Here is an 18,622-nt window from a genome sequence, read left to right as displayed (position 1 = left end):
AAAATGAGTTTCTCTCTGATCTCAGACCTGTCTGTACCCTTACCTTTAGAGATACACAAACAAACAAATAAATAAACAAATAAACAGGTAAACAAGTGAATACCTATTTCCTGTTCAGCTGCTCATGTCAAAGGTCACACATCTGGACTGAGTGAGCTGACCAGTTCCTGTAACTGTGTGTGTGTGTGTGTGTGTGTGATTGAGAGATGATGTTATTTTGGTTTGGTGGCATTTCACCAGATAGAGAATTGCCTTATCTTGACCCGTCTGTTTCTCTCTCTCTCTTTTTTCTTTTTTTTCCTCTTCTTTTCTCTGTCTCGTTACTTTTGTCTCTGTCTCTCTCTTTGATTTTGTCTCTTTCTCCCTCTGTCTCTCTGTCTTTCTCTATTTTTCTGCCACTCTCGTTTTTTCGCTCTCTCTCACTTTTGATTTGTCTCGTTCTTTTTCTTTGTCTCTCTCACTCTTTCTTTTTTACTCTTTCTCTCTCACTTTTTCTCTGTCTCTCGCTTTTTCTTTGTCTCTCACTTTTTCTCTGTCTCTTTTGCTTTTTCTTTGTCTCTTTCTTTTTCTCTCTCTCGCTTTTTTTTCTCTTTATCTCTTTCTTTTTCTCTGTCTCTCGCTTTTTCTTTCTCTTTCTTTTTCTCTCTCTCGCTTTTTCTCTCTCACTTTTTCTTTTTTACTCTTTGTCTCTCGTTTTTTACTGTCTCTTGCTTTTTCTTTGTCTCTTTTTCTGTCTCTCACTTTTTCTTTGTCTCTCTTTTTTTGTCTCGCTTTTTCTTTGTCTCTTTCTTTTTTCCTTTCTCTCTCCCTTTTTCTGTCTCTTTTGTTTTCTCTGTCTCGCTTGCTTTTTCTCTGTCTCTCATGTTTTTGTCTCTCTCTCTCTTTTTCTGTCTTTCTTTTTCTCTCTCTCGATTTTCCTGTCTTTCACTTTTTTGTGTCTCTTGCTTTTTTCTCTCTCTTGCTTTTTCTTTGTCTCTCACTTTTTCCTGTCTCTCTCTTTCTTTTTTTCTCTGTCCCTTGCTTTTTCTCTGTCTCTCGCATTTTTTGTCTCTCCCTTACTTTTTCTGTCTCTCGGTTTCTCTCTCTTTCTCTCTGTAGGTCCTGATTGTGATGTGGACTCGGCGGCTCGTTTCATTGCCTCCATGTTCGTATCTCAGAACGCCACGCCCACTAAACTCATCTACCATCACTTCACCACGGCAACCGACACCTCCAACGTCCAGGTGGTCTTCCAGGTGGTGATGGACACCATCATCAGAGAGAACCTGGAGGCCGTGTCTTTACTGTGAGCTGAGCTTCAGCAGGAGGAAGAGGACTGCTGTGGTCAGTGAAGAGCCTCAGCTGATCAGAACTGGATCAGGACCGGTTCCCAAACTGGTTCCTGAACTGGAGCAGAACTGGTTCCCGAACTGGAGCAGAACTGGTTCCCGAACTGGATCAGAACATGTGCAGAACAGGTGCAGAACTGGAGCAAAACTGGATCAGAACTGGTGCAGAACTGGATCAGAACTGGTTCCCGAACTGGATCAGAACTAGTTCCCGAACTGGTTCCCAAACTGGATCAGAACTGGTTCCCGAACTGGTTCCCGAACTGATTCCTGAACTGGATCAGAACTGGATCAGAACTGGTTCCTGAACTGGATCAGAACTGGATCAGAACTGTAGAAGCTGCAGTGATGCTGCACTCTGTGTTCACACTGTGTTCCATTTCATTTTGAACTCAATTTGCTGTGATCTGAAGTTCGATTTGGTTTTCTGTGAACAATCAAACTGAATCTGAAACACTTTAAACAAGTTTTATTTTTATTTAGTTACTGTTTAAATCTGCTTTATTACACAGCCTGTAAAAATATGCCTGAGCTTTAATGAACGAGTGACGATGCTAATCAATCAATATTTATTTACATTACGGGAAACTATCACGTTACTAACAGGTTTACACAATTACACTACTGTTTAAAATGAATAATTAGTGAAAACATATTAAAATACATAAGAAAACTCATTTAGTTTCAAATAAATAATTCTTTCCAACAAATAATTATGAATCAACCATATCTCTCTCTTTCTTTTAGAGAAAAGTTATTTTCTTTACTATTAGAATTTTTTTTTACCTTATAAGTGCCTTTATGAGTAAAGATATATAACTTAAATGAAGCTCAGTTTAGTTTTTAGTTTTACTGTAAACTAAATCTAAGTTGTCTAAAAAAAGATAAACTAATTCATTCCAAAATGAAGAAAATGTTGACCTATGTTAATTTGTTGGAAGGGCTATAATATAAAATCACTCGATTCTTGTTCTTTTCTGAGAATCATTTAGACTTTTATATGCTTTCTTAGAAGCATTTAGTCTTATATTCCTGTTTAGGTTAATATCCAGTATGAAGTTTTAATAAAATGTATATTCATTATGAAGGTTTAATAACACTAATATCCAGTATGAAGTTCTAATAACACTAATATCCAGAATGAGGTTCTCATTACTTTAATATCCAGTATGTATTTCTAATGACTTTCATATCCAGTGTGAAGTTATAATAACATTATTATCTAGAATGACGTTATACTAACTTTAATATCCAGTATTAAGATCTGATATTGTCAATATGATATTAATTAATTTGGCTAAAATCAAATCCCATATTTATTCTGGTTAGGAAATTATTTTTTTGTATTAATTTAGGCTATAATGACATGTATCATAATTTGATTACAAATTCATCCTGGATAAGAATATTCGGTAATTGCAGATTCATATTGAATAGTAAATTAATAAAAAATTAATCTGTCTATTCATTTGTTTATGAATTAACTCCGGATGGTAAGTTAATTTCAAACTCATTGATTACAAATTAATTTGTGTGATAATTTAATTAAAGTTGTAGAATCTTACTAGATTGATTTTGTTAATTTATGTGGAACTAAGTGAGTTATTAATTATTATATTACTGAAAACACACTTTTAAACAGTAGTGTGAACAGAGATAGTGAAGAACGTAGCCATACGGCTGCGTGTGTGTGTGCGTGTGTGTGCGTGTGCGTGCAGCAGGTGCAGGAGTGTGTTTGTCGGGGGTTAATATTTGCTTAAGTGTGTTTGAGCTGCAGGTTAGTGATGGACTGACACACACACACACACACCCACTTACTGGAACATGTTTACAACACACACACACTGTGATAGTGTGTTGTTTATATTACAGGAGTGTATTTTCTTTGCTGCACTTCAGTGCTTTATAGTTTTTTTTTACTTTCAATATTTGCTTCTTTTTAAATTCAGATTTGAATCAGAATTGCTGTGCAGAATGTGTACCAGTCAGTCACACACACACAAACACACACACACACACACATACATACATAGACACATGCATATATTCACACACAGTATATTGTGCCTTGTTTTTCTTTGTATTCTTAATGCGTGTAAATAGTTGTATTATTAAGAACCAGAATTGTTTTACTTGTATGAACCCAGTGTGAACAGAATTGTGAACAGAAGTGATTTCTTTTGGTATTATTATTTTTATATTTGTTGTTTTGTTTGTTTGTTTGTTTATATGTTTATGTCAATTCACAAACAATCACTTATGCTGGAACTTAGTCTTTAGTTTAAGTCAAAAAGAGACTATATGACTGAACTGGCACATTTTCCTTTCGTCAGACCAGGTCAGGTGTGAACAGAAGTGTGAACAGATTTGAATTATTTTCCTTTTCTGATATGTGAACATTCAAACAGTGTGTATACAGTAAATGTAGTGAAACACTGCAACCACAACTATGCAAGATCAAAAATGTGATTTATTCTGACAATCCAGATTATATATTTTTTTCCCGTTGTTGAGTGAGTGTAAACAGAACCAATTCACATTATTTTCCACTTTATTGTTTTTTTTTCTTTTCTCCCAACTGAAAATGCACAAAATCGCAATCAGGTTTACGAAATAAAACACAGAGAACTTTATTCGAGAGAGTCGGCAGTTCGTTGATGTTTAGTACATGTGGAAATAAATGCTACACTTTGTTTTTTTTTCACGCTCTCTCTCGCGTTCACACTCACACACACACACACGCACATACACACACTTTGGGTTGTCGAAGCAGCTAGATTCTCCACATTGTGTGAAATGGACCAACATTCAGTGTCTCCAGTCCGTCTCTGGAAGTAATAAATACGAGTAAGACGCTGAGGTTCTGCACACTCGGTGCTCGGACCTCGTATAAGTAACACTCCTGGGTTTGGGTTAGTGGGTTTGGTGGGGAGATAGTGGGTTGGTGGGGGTTTCGGTGGGGGGGGAGGGGGGCGGTGTTTAGAGAGTGTGCGAGTGTGTGAGTGTGTGTTTTCACACTCCTGCACACTCCAGCGCATCCAGGGACAGCAGGACGTCGGCTTTACAGCGGAAAGCGTTCGAGCCCTCCAGGTCCAGCTCACAGCTCTGCAGGTTGGGCGAGATTTCCTTCACACACACCACCTGAGAACACACACACACACACACACACACACACAGAGACAGATATAATACAATACATCAGTTACAGTGTAAAAAAAAAAAAATACATAAATAAAAATAAACATAACTAACTACATCAAGTGAAGGTACTTTAAGTTGTATTCTCTCTCCGTCAATGTGTTAAAAAGCTTCTATATGTGATGCTTTACAAGAAATATTTAAATTTTATTTTATTTTTTTTAAACTGCCTGTCTGACAGATTCTTCAAGAAAGTCTAAAGTTTAAAACCCTTTAACAGCCTAGGATTTTTTTCCAATTCTCTGCCTGATATTTTCTATTCAAGCATTACTTCATGCTTTCACCTTTCATGATTGTAATTGTTAGAAAATATAAAATATAAAAAAGAATTGAAGTAAATCTGATAATGTCAAAATATAATAGATAAAATCATAAAATTGACTCAATATTTTCCTGAATACAAATCAAACAGTTCAGGTCCTTTAAACCTTTAGTTTTGTTGTTTTTCTAGTTTTTCTATTTGTTTTTCTTTTTAGCTTTTCTAAGTTTTGGGTTGATTCCTGTTACTGATCTGGAATTATTAAGTAGAGAGTAGAGAGAAAACAGGCAGCTTCTCCTCCAAAGTGTCCTGTAGGAGATTTCAAACCCTCAGATTTGCAGAGTGTAAATCACTTATTTTACTGCAGAAAAAAGGGTATTATTATTTTATATCATCTACACCTGTAGCCTTTATAAGAACCTTTTCTTTAATAAGAACCCTGGGAGATGATACAGATAATATAAGGAGATACATTGAGAGCGTAGTCTGATTCATTTAATCTCTTTTTGGATCTCTTTGGACCCAACTTTTGTCTAAAAGCACCTCTTTTTAGACTTGGTTTCTTTATTTCCAATAAAAATTCTCCTTTCAATATCATTTGTAGTCCAGTACTAGGCTAAATCCCTGTCTAGAAAAACAAAAAACTGGGAAACCAGTTTCATCACTGATTGATTAGAATCAGAATTTAGCTTGTTTAGTAGAAATACACTATTTTAATTCCCTGGTTATGGATTCTCCACAAAGATGCATTATTGAGTGAAGCCCTAAAAGTAATGTTTTAGGACTTTCTAACTTCTAACTATAGTTTAGTATAAAATAGAACAGCAGTATGAAAAGGTGCTGCAAACCACAATCTGGACCAAAAGACTAAATTTGGTCTGAACAGAAGAGGTGGTCTCACTCTGGATCTACTAAACCATAGTTCAGTTAGTTTGCAGTGTGAAAACACTTTAATAATTTTAAATGAAATATCTTTTATTTACAGTTTTCTGTGACTCAAGTATTATAATCTTTTGATAATATACCAAAAGTCATGCTCTGTAGATTTAATATTTTAAAAATCAAATTTCTGCATACAGCAAAACAGGTGCCAAAATATTTCACACTTCTACTCAGTGATAAAACTCCTGCATCCGGACTGCAATTGAGAAAAAAAAAACAGGAGGACCAGTGAGTTTTTTGGCTTTTTTTCTCGTTCACGTGACATTGCGGCGTTCAGTAGCTCCTCCATTTCCACTCGCTGTTTTGTTTTTAACGTGGATCTCCATGGAAACTATAACATGCGTCCAAACTGTAATTACGGTGCGCGGCAGTGGACAAATGTAAAAATTTGTATTTATTGGACAGCACCCTTCAAACAAGAGACCTGAAGCAGTTTCAAAAGAAGAGTAGTCCAAATATCCAGTTGAGAGGTGTAGGAATCTTGCTGATGGTTATAGGAAGCAACTGACTTATTTGTCCCCAGTGTTTTGTGTTGTTCCAATACTCAAAAAAAGAGATAAACGTTTTCTAACACTTTCAGCCACTGTGACCATTGAAGACCTGCTTTTAGACCATCTGAAACCCACTATCAGCACAAGTTTAGTTCATTTTAATGCATTAATACTGCATTTTTGTGTGTGACAGGGTGGGTGAGCTCGGGTTGAGCTTTAAAAGACCTTTCAAACATAAAAAAACAAACCAATAAAAATATTACCGAATGTCAGAACTCTGGCAATTCTAAAAATATATATGATGTCACTTTCTCTGTACACAAATATGATTCAAAACACTGAATAGGCTTTTGGGGGGCTGCCTTGAGATATATAAAGATATTTTAAATAATTTGAGCAGAGTTTCAGCGCTGCAGATTCAAGAGGGTTCCACTCTGATTCTATTATGTACGTTATTTTCTCACGTTCCCAACACTTCCAGGAAATAAACAATATCAAAAAGCAAGAAAAGGAGTAATGAGTCATGCAATACGAGCTGAAAATGGGGCTTAATGTGATTTGCTTCGATTCAGAAGTGTCACTGGTCATAACTGGGTGTAGAGCAGCCTGGGGAAAGCCTGGTCTGCATGTTCAAGATGATCACCATAGACTGAGGAAAAACACAGGAAATAAAACACTGTAACTGTATTAATTGTATTTGTATTTATTGTTTGACCACTAAAATGGTCTCAGCAATAGGAATGTACAAAAAAACTATGAAAAAGTAGTCAAAAAGAATTCAAGAGGAAGATGTATGATCACAAGCCATCAAACCACCAAACTGAACTGCTTAAATTTTTGCACCAGGAGTAAAGCAGCATAAAGTTATCAAAGAGCAGTGTTTAAGACTGGTGGAGGAGAACATGATGCCAAGATACATGAAAACTGTGATTAAAAACCACCAGGGTTATTCCACCAAATATTGATTTCTGAACTCTTAAAACTTTACGAATATAAACTTGTTTTCTTTGCATTATTTGAGGTCTGAAATTCAGAATTTCACTTTTTCCACAGCTGTATTGCAATACTGTAAACAGCACAATATACTGCAAATTGCTATAGCATAAATAACACAATTATAAAATCTGAATAACAGAAAAGTTTACTTTTTTTATCCAGTCAGAACAGTGGATGGATCTAGCGCCAGAATACAACACTGCTATCTGGTGGTCACAGTTTAATCACAACCCAAAATGAACCACTTCTGACACCAATCTTTACATCTGAGCTAATGATAATATATAAATACTGTATTTCTGAAAATCGATACAAAATTGAAAAACTAAATATTGCGACACTTTGATATATCAGTATATTTTCTTACAGCCTTATACTGAATACAGACTCTTAAGGTATTTATTGGTGGTGATGTTAACTTTAGATTTGGCCAATTTGTTTATAATTTTATATAGATGTACAGTAGATGGGCGTGAAATTTTGTACCCCCTTCATTCTTAATGGGGGAAAAAAATCTGATTTTAGCAAAGTTTATACAAAAACTGAGCATTGGATCAAAATGCTGTATACAGGACCTGGAATTCTTACTGTATACAGATTATTAGTATTTGGTATTTAATGGTGGTATTGACTGTAAGGGTGTCGCCATGTTTCCTTTCTAATGGTGAAGCTGGGTGAAGCGTTCAAATAAAAAACAAATTTTTTTTTGAAAGTCAGACCAGCGTTGGATTTTAATCTACACAGAGAGTAACAGTAGATAATTCAGTCTGTAATTTTCTCAGAGGACGTCTAAGAAAAACACATACATGATCGTTCTGGACGGCAATAAAATCACAGAGGATAAAACCCCCCATAAAATCCCGCACAAACCCCAGATTATTTTCCTTTAAAGATCATTATACAGTGGTCGGCACTGAGGCTCCAGTTTAGCTTCCAGCACAGCGTCTGGCTCACAAACCCACGGGTCCTCAGTCAGCCACTGCCACTTCAGCAGCTGCTCCCTCAGCCCCTCCAGAACTCCACCATAAGCTGGATCTCCTGCCAGGTTCTTCACCTCACTGGGGTCTGAGTGAGTATCGAACAGCTCCCAGCGCTCCCTGTAGTAATACTCTTTAAGAGTCTTGAACCAGCCGGTGGGCTGTCCTGCGTGGGTGCGGTTCAGCAGGTCCTGGAAGGTGGGCGAGACGTAGAGGTCCTGGTCGATGGGGAAGGGCATGCGGTAGTGCAGGTTGTGCAGCAGTCGGTAGCGGCCCTGGTGCACCGAGCGCATGGGGTAGTACATGGTGACCTCGTGGAGGCTCTGGCTGGAGAAGGCCGTGTCCCAGGACGGCTCTGAGGACAGGGCGGGGAGGAGGGAGCGTCCGGTGAGCTGCACCGGGGACCGCCGGCTCAGACTGTACGAGGGGTACGGCACAGAGAACCAGTCCAGGATAGTAGGAGTGAGATCTGGTAGGAAAAAGACAAGAAACGATGAAAAATCATCATAATTTACTGTAAAAAAAAAAAAAAAAAGATCAATCTTCTGCATCTATAACTCTGCACAAGTCTATCTAACGTAGACCAGTTGAGTCTCTAGAGAATAAGTCCAAGTAAAGTCTCTGTGTTACGAGTCAACGTTTAGTCTTGGGTCTTTGGGATGTGAGTCCAAGCTGAGACTTGAGCCTGTGGGTGCGAGTCCAAGTTGAGTCTTGAATCTCTGGATTTGTGAGTTCACAGTAAATTTAAAGTCTTCTTTGGTTTTAAGTCTCTGTGTTGTGATTCAAAACTGAGTCTTGAGTCTCTGGATTTGTAAGTCCTCGGTAAGTTATGAATCTTCTACAGTTGTTAAGTTTCTTTGTTGCGAGTCAAATTTGAGTCTTAAGTTTCTGGACTTGAGAGTCCACGGTAATTTATGAGTATTTAAGTCTCTGTGTTGTGAGTCAAACTTAAGTCATAAGTCTTTGGGGTCGAAGTCGAGTCTTGAGTCTCTGGATCTGTGAGTGCATGGTAAGTTATGAATCTTCTACAGTTCTTAAGTCTGTGTTGTGAGTTAAAGTTGAGTCTTGGGTCTTTGGGATGCGAGTCCAAGTTTAGTCTTGAATCTTTGGACTTGAGAGTCCAAAGTAAATTATACATCTTCCATGGTTCTTAAGTCTCTGTTTATGAGACTTTAAGTTAAGTCTTGTGTCCTTGGGGTGTGAGCCCAAGCTGAGTCTTGAGTCTCTATGGTGCGAATCCAAGTAGCGTCTTGAGTCTCTGGATTTGTAAGTCCTTGGTAAGTTATGAATCTTCTTTAGTACTTAAGTCTCGGTGTTGCGAATCAAAATTGCGTCTTGAGTCTTTGGGTTTCTAGTCTAAGTCAAGTCTTAAGTCTCTGGATTTTTTAGTCCTCGGTAGGTTATGAATCTTCTTTAGTACTTAAGTCTCTGTGTTGCAAATCAAAGTTGAGTCTTGAGTCTTTGGCGTGCGAGTCCAAGTCAAGTCTTAAATCTCTGGATTTGTGAGTTCACAGTAAATTAGTCTTCTTTAGTTTTAAGTCTCTGTGTTGCGAGCCAAAGTTGAGGCTTGAATCTTTGGGGTGCAAGTCCAAGTTTGTGTGTCTTGTATCTTGAGTCTCGTATCTCTGGGTCACCAATCTGAGGAGATTCTTGATTCGTCAGATGTAGGATTTTAGGTTACGCGATGGCTTCAATATCTCTAGCAAACCTCTTTCCCATTGTTTTCCCTTTAGTTTTTTTAAAGCCCTTTTACTAACTCTGTCCTTTACTATAAAACAATTCTATCATAAAAGATTTGTTCTTTTAAGCAGAATTGAATCTGAGCACTGTGAGCGGAGGGGATCTGCATTTCATTAATGACAGCTGTTTGCTTATTCGCACACTTGGGTTGGTCCTAATTTAATTCAGCAGTAGAAGGTCTTGACTGATTGAGTGTTTTTGTAATGAACTCGGTCAGAACTTATATTGTGAAGAGGACAGTGTCTGTCAGTGAGGGAACAGAGTATTAAACAGTGTTTTTTTTTGCTGTTATGAGCGAGACTCCGCTCGGCGATCAGTGTTGGGAAGTAACGGATTACATGTAACGGCGTTACGTAATCAGATTACAAATTATAAGTAACTGTAATCCGTTACAGTTACTGCTTCAGTAAGTGGTAATCAGATTACAGTTACTCTGCTAAAATAAAAGGATTACATTGCGGTACTTTCCTATTTTTTTGCTCTTCCAACACTGACAAAACGCAAATAACATTTTGCGGTGAATCGCTCTGATATGACAGGGAACTGTCTGCCCCTTCTCCCATCTCGCTGCACACACACACACACACACAGGGAGGAGGGGCAGACAGCGGCTCCGCACACACGACGAGACGAAATTAACTGACATTTTGGTCAACGAATAAAAACGAGACGAAAATGTTTGGCAGGGACGAAATCCAATCAGAACTGATTTAGTTCTGTGAAAGGTAGTGACCAGTTAGGAAGAGATCCAATCACTGCTACTTTAGCGAAGGTGGAGAGGCGGGACAAGCGGGGTACTCATCCAATCAGTACCTGTTTTTCCTGCAGTAGCGCCGCGCGCTCAGTTACAAACCCGGGAATTAACCTGTCGATACTTACGGAGCTCGACTGGAAGTTAACTCGACAGTGTTCAGCAAGGAGAGAGAGAGAGAGGGGAGAGGCGATATATTTCTCCTTTGACGTCGCAAAAAACAAGATAACGTGTAAACCGTGTGGAGCGACTCCATCTCCGGTAAAAACACCACTAATCTTTCAGCTTCTGCAGACCAGAGTCCCACAGATCTCCATGCAGAGATCCGCGTTTTAATACTGATGTTATTTCATGAGCTGATGTGTTTAACTCGGCAGTGCACTAAAACACAGAACTGATACAGAACTCACTCATTAAGATCAGATCATCTGTTTAGTCTCACAGTGGGAAAGATATAGCTAGTGTTAAAGCAGGAACAGGTCAGAAAGAAACTCAATAATATAACGAAAATAGAACAATAAAATAAGTGAATCTATGAACCCAAAAGTCTGTGTAAAGTTCCTTACAGCACTTTCTCATAAGTTTCTCACTTTAACTCATGAAGTCTCTCAGTACATCCTGAGAGCATCTCTACAGGACAGTGTGTGAAGGTGTGTTTTTGATCTCATTTATAGACTGTAGCTCCAGTAGGTGTGCTGGGTTACTGCTGGAGATAAAACTAGATCCTTTAAAAGCTGTTTTTGCATCTACAGCTCTGTTTAAACTATAATTTAACTATTCAGTTGTTTTATGACCTGATTTCTAGAGCAAAATTTTAAATGTAAAATATATAGTCACACACCTATAATAATAATAATAATAATAATAATAATAATAATATACATTAAATCATATATAAATATATTTCACATTCAAACATTAACAATATTACTCAATTGGTTATTAAACGTTTCATTTCGTATACGTGTAGAGTTAATAATTCAAGGGAACTGATGAAAAAAGCATTTACATTTACACTCTTTACATTTTAGTCGACTAAATTTACTGTAATTTTAGTAGACTATATTCTTATGACATTAAGTTGACTAAAACTAAGTCGACTAAATTACTGAATTGTGACTAAAACTAAATGCTATTTTCGTCACAAAACTATGACTAAGACTAAATCAAAATTTGTTGTCAAAATTAACACTGGTGGCAAACCTGCAAGTAGATAGCTTACAGTTGTTGTTACATTGTTTGGTTTTAAATTGTTTTATCATCAATTTATAGAAGTGTTTCATAAAATTGTTTGATGAAATGGTTTCATAAGTATTTTTATAGAGTGATTGAAAAGGCTGTTTTATTTGTTTATCTATTTGTTAACTGGAAAGAAAAATAAAAGGATAATATGCAATATGTGGTTGCTACATTCATTCAGGCTTAAAAAAATGACAATATTGTAAGTAATCCAAAGTAATCAGATTACGTTACTCACTTGAAGTAATGTAACTGATTACGTTACAAATTACATTTTGAGTGATGTAATCAGTAATCTGTAAGGGATTACATTTTAAAAGTAACCTTCCCAACACTGTCGGCGATAAACAATGCACATGTGCTTCAGTAAACTAACTACATCTGCAAATCTTTAGAATTCCAGCAGAAATACTGCAACCCAAACTAAAGAGCAAGTGGCACCACCTTGTGGTCATGTGCCACAAAACATACAGCTCTGTAAAAAATGAAGAGAGCACTTCAGTTTCTGAATCAGTTTCTCTGATTTTGCTATTTATAGGTTTATGTTTGAGTAAAATGAACATTGTTGTTTTATTATATAAACTACAGACAACATTTCTCCCAAATTCCAAATAAAAATATTGTGTATTATTTGCAGAAAATGTCTGAAATAAGAAAAAAGATGCAGAGCTTTCAGACCTCAAATAATGCAAAGAAAACAAGTTCATATTCAGAGTTCAGAAGAGTTCAGAACAAAAATCAATATATGGTGGTACAACCCTGATATTTTTTAATCACAGTTTTTTATGCATCTTGGCATCATGTTCTCCTCCACCAGTCTTACACACTGCTTTTGGATAACTTTATGCTGCTTTACTCCTGGTGCAAAAATTCAAGCAGTTCAGTTTGGTTTGATGGCTTGTGATCATCCATCTTCCTCTTGATTATATTCCAGTGGTTTTCAATTTGGTAAAAATAAAAGAAGCGCTTTCTTATTTTTTTACAGAACTGTAACTGCGCCACAAGTCAAGCTGGAAAATGAAAATCATACATAAATGTGTCTCACCCAGCAGGCTGACGTAGGCGTGGCTGCTCTGGCCCCAGCGCTGCCGGTGTTCAGGTGAAGACACCAGCATGGGTTCAGACACTCCGGATCCGTACAGGTTGGTGCGTCCGTTAGGAAACGGGATTCCGTTATCAGAGCTGTAAATCACCAGAGTTTCATTCTCAAACCCAGCGTCCCTCAACTCCTGCAGCACCAGACCAATACCTGCAGCACAGAGGATATAAAACACATTAAATAAAATATATTAAAGACTTAGAAGTAATTATTCTACTTTAAAATTTCAGTATTAAAAGACAGTACAGTTCTAAAGTAGAAGTAAAAAGAAAACAAACACACAGATCATCCACACACACCACTAACACACCCATTATACACCTATAAACATCCTGTACATATACCACCTCTACTTCTACACACACACACTTTATATACCTGTAACCATACTATAGATATACCACCTCTACTACAGAGAGAGAGAGAGAGAGAGAGAGAGAAAAAGAGAGAGATATGGTACTTATTTTTATCCCTTCTCTTTCTCTATCTATATTCTCTCTTTTTTTTCTATTTACTTTAAAACAAAAACTTATTTGCTTATTCATTAATTATTTTTGTCTAGTCTCTTTTTTAATATATTTTGTCTTTTTTCTCTCTTTTTCTTTGTTTTCACTTTTTGCATTCTGTCCCTGCTTTTTTGCCTTATATTATTAATTTTTGCTTATGTGAGTATATCTTTATTATGTACAAAATGAATACAGATACTAGGTTTAATTGGTCCTACAAAGGGGTTGGAGGGTGGGTTGGGATTTTTAATAAAATTAATATATATATATATGCGTGCTCCTCACCTTGGTCCAGTCTGCTGAGCGTGGTGTACTGGGCTGCTATATCTGCTCTGGATGTTGGGGTGTCTGGGACGAAGTACGGGACCTGAGAGAACATTTAAATATCTGTATATAACAGACCAATACTGCAAAAACAATACGCTGCAATATCTGACAGCACTGTAAGGAATAAAACAGGAGAATAAAATTCAAAATGAGGTGATTTCACACATAATAATCTTAACAAGGCAGCCAGAAGATCTTCTTTAGATTAATTATTATCTGTTAACAACACTGATCCATATGACCTGACGGCAACAAGCTTAAATAATATAATCTCTGCTGCCTCGTACCCTACTATATGATTTACAGCACGAGTGTTACACCCCCGTAAACACTTCTGAAACTAGGTTATAAAACCCACAGATGCTTCATGTGTGCAGAACCACTTTCCATTTCAGCTAAAGAAGCAAAACAACACAGTCTGACTCCCAACAGTGAAACAGTAAAGGTAAGCTAATGTTTATCATATCATTAATATTACAAATCCTGTCTGTAATAACAATGATAATAGTTATAATAATATATAATAATAGTTCTAGAGCAGGGGTGTCCAAACTTGTTTTAAAAAAAGGGAGGCAGATTGGATCATATCAATATACCTAAGAGCCCAATTCTTACACTCAAAAAATCTATATATTATTATTTATAAACTAATTATTTACTTACTTTACTATTTACGTGTTTAAAATTTTACCTGTGTAAAGAAACACAAACATAGAACAGATAATATTTAATAATTTAATAGTTTTTTTTAATAGTATATCTACTATTTATTTGTTAATTATTCACTGTTACTCTTTGTGCAAGAATACTGGTCACACCCTGCCATAATCATATCTCCTCTGACCTTATCTTATCTTAGCTGCACTAGATGTATAGATTTATTATATATTTATTATATTTTTCAGTATTTTTATATATTTCCTGTAAATCTTTTGTATATATAGTTTTATTATTTTTTTATATATTTTCCTGACCAGTTTCTCTGTCTTTTCTCCTGTGCTGCTGTAACATTATCTTATCTTATCTTATCTTATCTTATCTTATCTTATCTTATCTTATCTTATCTTATCTTATCTTATCTTATCTTATCTTATCTTATCTTATCTTATCTTATCTTATCTTAGTGCATTTTCTAGCAGTAGCGCTATGGTTAGCGGTTAATGCTAATGCTAATGCTGCTGCACCCAGCCTTAGTGCTGGAGAAACTTTACTGAAAACTCACCCTTAGACAAAAAAAAATCTGAATATTTAATCTTACTGTAAATAAACAGAAGCGCTTTACTCAAAATAAACTGTTTTCAGAAGAGAAATCTGTTTAGATTAACGAAAAATACATTTCATTTTACTTTCTCACATTTACATCCTGGATCAGCGTACCTTCACCTGGTCCGGCGTGTAGTACTGCGGCTTCCAGTCTGGAATTCTCCCCATTCCGCTCTCGCCGTTCCCGAATTTCTCACAGAAAGATCCGTATTGGGGCTGGGAGTGGCCACAGCGGTGCGGATCATGAAAAGCCACGTAGAGGAAGAACGGCGGTGCCTCTCCTCCAGCCGCCTCCGCCTCCTTCTGTCCTTTCAGGAACTTCCGGACGAGGAGTTTAATCCGGGTGATGTTGCGTCCGACCTGCAGGACCGAGCTGTTCTCCTCGGTGTATGCGAAGTCGAAAGGGTAAACGGGTTCTGGACCAACGTGCTTCTTCCCAATGATCCCTGAAACAGCAGGAAACAGCAGATTTATCTCACAATGCCGTGGTTCATACCATGAGATACATGAGCCATATTCTTATTAAAAACCTTTTATACAGTTTTTATTAAAGTATTTGGGACGTGTTCAGGTTATGAGAATAAAAGGATCCAGTATAAGAGCAGATCTATTAAAAACCTCTGCAGTTTAAAAAAAAAAAAAACACATTGTGCTAAACAATCTGCTAAAGACTTTGCTGTTATGACTTTTCTTTAGAACAAATGTAAAACTAATCTTAGGGATTAGTTTCTCAGTGGGTTTTGGGGTAATTTTTTATCCTCTGGGATTTTATTCCCGTCCAGAATGATCATGTACGTGTTTTTCTCAGACGTCCTCTGAGAAAATTACAGGCTGAATTATCTACTGTTTTTCTCTGAACTCCGTGCTTCTCCGGTAATTTTAGTCCCGTCCGGACGCACATCTCTGAGTTTCGTCTCCTCGAGTTTAATAAAATAGCTATTTGTCCACTGCCGCGCACCGTAACTACACTTTGGGTGCGTAAACACAACAGTGAGTGGAAATGGAGGAGCTACTGAACGTGATGATGTCATGTGACAGAGAAAAGCCAAAAAACTCACTGGTCCTTTCACAATGCCTTTTTCATCTGCATTTCAGCCATTTCAGCCGTTGATATATGTCTTACCGGTGCGGATGTTGGCCTGCTTCAGCAGCAGAGGAAGACTGCGGACTTCATCAAATGAGTTAAAGTGGTGCACGCCCTGATGAAGGCCGTACATGCCATTCTGGTGCTGTAGATCACATCAAAAAAGGAAAAACATTCACTCTCTATCCTAAATTAATTCACTAGATTTTTTGCACTATAAGGTGCACCGGCTCATAAGGCGCATTATGCAACACTAGTAAGGAATATGGGTGTCGCCATGTTTTCATTCTAAGTTAAGTAAAACTAAGCTACAACTGAGGTACCCAGAGTGTTTCAGTAAGCCTGCAGCTAGCAGCTTTTCCCACGTAACTTGTTTTAACATGGTAAACACGTAGATTACAGGTCGATAATACCTCACCACTGAACGGCCAAAGAGCTAGCGCTTAGCATAGTTTGCAGCTAATGCTAACGCTGCTTCAGCCTTAGTGCTGGAGAAACTTTAATGAAACTCCCGTATAACACTGTACTTCAGCAAAGTGGCTTCACTGCTCCTTAACACCTGACGGATCAAATTTTTGGGAAGCTTTTGGTATTTTTAAGTGCGCCATATAGTCTGAAAAATACAGTATTATGAAACAGAAGATCCAGGTGTTTGTGATCGGTACCTGTGGCAGGCCGGTGAGGATGGTGGAGCGGCTGGGGGAGCAGCTGCTGACGGAGCTGAAAGCGTTTTTAAAGATGACGCTGCGCTCAGACAGAGCTTTCAGGTGTGGAGTTCGAACCACAGAGTTATTATAGACCTCCGTCTCAAAACCGGCATCATCAGCTGCACACAAAAAACATTCACAGAGTTACTGCAAGATTTTATCATTTTATCATTAGCTGCACATTGGTGATAATTTATTATATTTATTATTTTACATATTTTTCTTTAGTTTTGCCCCAAAACATTAAGGGATAAACATTAAGGGATACATGCAGAAATATGTATTGTGAGGCCAAATTATGCTACATAAAAAAATAAAGATTACATAAAGCTATAAGACACCAGCAAGTTTATTAGTACTAAAGTAAAGTAGGTTTGAGTACTAAATAAAACTGCTATATTTGAGTTATAAAGATGGTGACCTCTGGTTCTCCTCTCACCAACACTACAAAGAAAAGTTTCTCTCCAATTATATTTAAATTTACCAGAATGTTTAGCTTTGTTTCTGGACACAGCTCTTTTAGCCAAATGTATTTGCATTTTAGCATTTAGCCAAACGTTTTTGAACTCAGCTCTACTAGCCAAAATGTGTTTCTATATTTCACCATTTAGGCCACCTTTTTTGGCCTCTAGTCATGATAAAAATTCTGTGGAAACAGTTCCTTTAGCCAAATGTATTTGTATGCCACCATTTTTCAAACGTTTTTATACTTCAACATCTAGGCAAATGTTTCTGGAGACATTTCTATTTGCCAAAAGTATTTATATTCTTACATTTAACCAAATGTTTTTGGACACATACCAAGCCAAATACCTTTATTTAGCCAAAGCCTCTGCACAAAGCATTGCATTTCACCATTTATCCAAATGTTTTTCAACATTTAACCAAAAGCCATGTATATTTTGCATCCAAACATTTAACCAAATGTGTTTGAACTCCAACATTTTAGCCAAAAGCTTGTGGTCACAGCTCTCTTAGCCAAATGCATTTAAATTCTAACATTTTGCCAAATGTTTTGGACCCAAATCTTAAGTGTTTGTTTATTCCACCATTTTTCCAAACGTTTTTGTACTTCCACATTTAGCTAAACGTTTCTGGACACAGTTCTAATAGCCAAAACGTACCTGCATTCCACATTAAAATTAACCAGCAACACCCTGTAAACCACCCAACAACACCTTACAAACCAACACCTAACCTACAGCACAGCAACACTGAGGAACTGCAACCACACTTAACCTTCTACAAGAACCGCACTTTCTAGCTACTCTTTAAATTAGAAAAATAATTTATAATGTAATATCAAATATAAACTGTAAAGAATATGAATAATTTACCAATGATAAGAAGCACATTTCGTCTGTTAGCCTGAACTCCACAGCAGCACAGCAGGAACAAGAAAGCTATAATATCTAAACACAGCATTTTAATCCTTTACTACAGCATTTCTTATCCTTTTAAAAGTCTCCTGTCATTGTTTCTCCTCGAGGATCTTCTTTTGTTCCTTCTACATCGCTGTAAAACGTCCATAAATAGAAGCTAAACACGATATAAACACACTAAAACTTTCTTTCTGTTCGGCTGAATCCCAAATCGTACCCAGCTCCTTTTGTAGGACACAAGGGATAATAATAAAATGACGTATAATCTAAAACCACGCACTAGTTAATATTTTACATTTAATATTTAATATTTTAAACTAGAATCATTTTCTG

At 36.9% G+C, this 18,622-nt stretch overlaps 2 protein-coding genes across 2 annotated transcripts in view; one reads left to right on the top strand and one right to left on the bottom strand.

Moving 5' to 3' along the window:
* gnav1 (guanine nucleotide binding protein (G protein) alpha v1) overlaps positions 1 to 3,961 on the top strand; it is a 46,977-nt gene extending 43,016 nt beyond the window's left edge. The window contains exon 9 of the mRNA XM_022665384.2: positions 1,099 to 3,961. Coding sequence (XP_022521105.1) covers positions 1,099 to 1,289 — 191 coding nt within the window. The 3' untranslated portion in view covers positions 1,290 to 3,961. The remainder of the gene's footprint in view (positions 1 to 1,098) is intronic.
* A 2,944-nt stretch (positions 3,962 to 6,905) lies between these two features.
* sgsh (N-sulfoglucosamine sulfohydrolase (sulfamidase)) lies at positions 6,906 to 18,582 on the bottom strand. The gene is made up of 7 exons (XM_022665360.2): positions 18,245 to 18,582; positions 16,866 to 17,026; positions 16,240 to 16,345; positions 15,231 to 15,562; positions 13,812 to 13,893; positions 12,967 to 13,170; positions 6,906 to 8,660 (listed from the first exon to the last, which is right to left on the bottom strand). Exons 1-7 carry the CDS (start codon positions 18,330 to 18,332, stop codon positions 8,101 to 8,103), a joined length of 1,533 nt encoding a protein of 510 aa, XP_022521081.1. The 5' UTR covers positions 18,333 to 18,582; the 3' UTR covers positions 6,906 to 8,100.
* Positions 18,583 to 18,622: the final 40 nt, after the last annotated feature.

The sequence above is a fragment of the Astyanax mexicanus genome, chromosome 23, assembly GCF_023375975.1.
Source record: "Astyanax mexicanus isolate ESR-SI-001 chromosome 23, AstMex3_surface, whole genome shotgun sequence".
Lineage (NCBI taxonomy): Eukaryota > Metazoa > Chordata > Actinopteri > Characiformes > Acestrorhamphidae > Astyanax > Astyanax mexicanus.
This window is presented reverse-complemented; position numbering and strand designations above follow the sequence as displayed.

Bases quoted from the DNA above. Each gene is read 5' to 3' on its own strand.
- sgsh (XM_022665360.2), bottom strand. From the start codon at position 18,332: ATGCTGTGTTTAGATATTATAGCTTTCTTGTTCCTGCTGTGCTGCTGT. The intron at 13,894-15,230 runs GTACGCTGATCC...ATGTTCTCTCAG, and splicing joins ACACGCCGGACCAGGTGAAG to GTCCCGTACTTCGTCCCAGA. The intron at 8,661-12,966 runs GTGAGACACATT...TTTTCCTACCAG, and splicing joins CGCCTACGTCAGCCTGCTGG to ATCTCACTCCTACTATCCTG.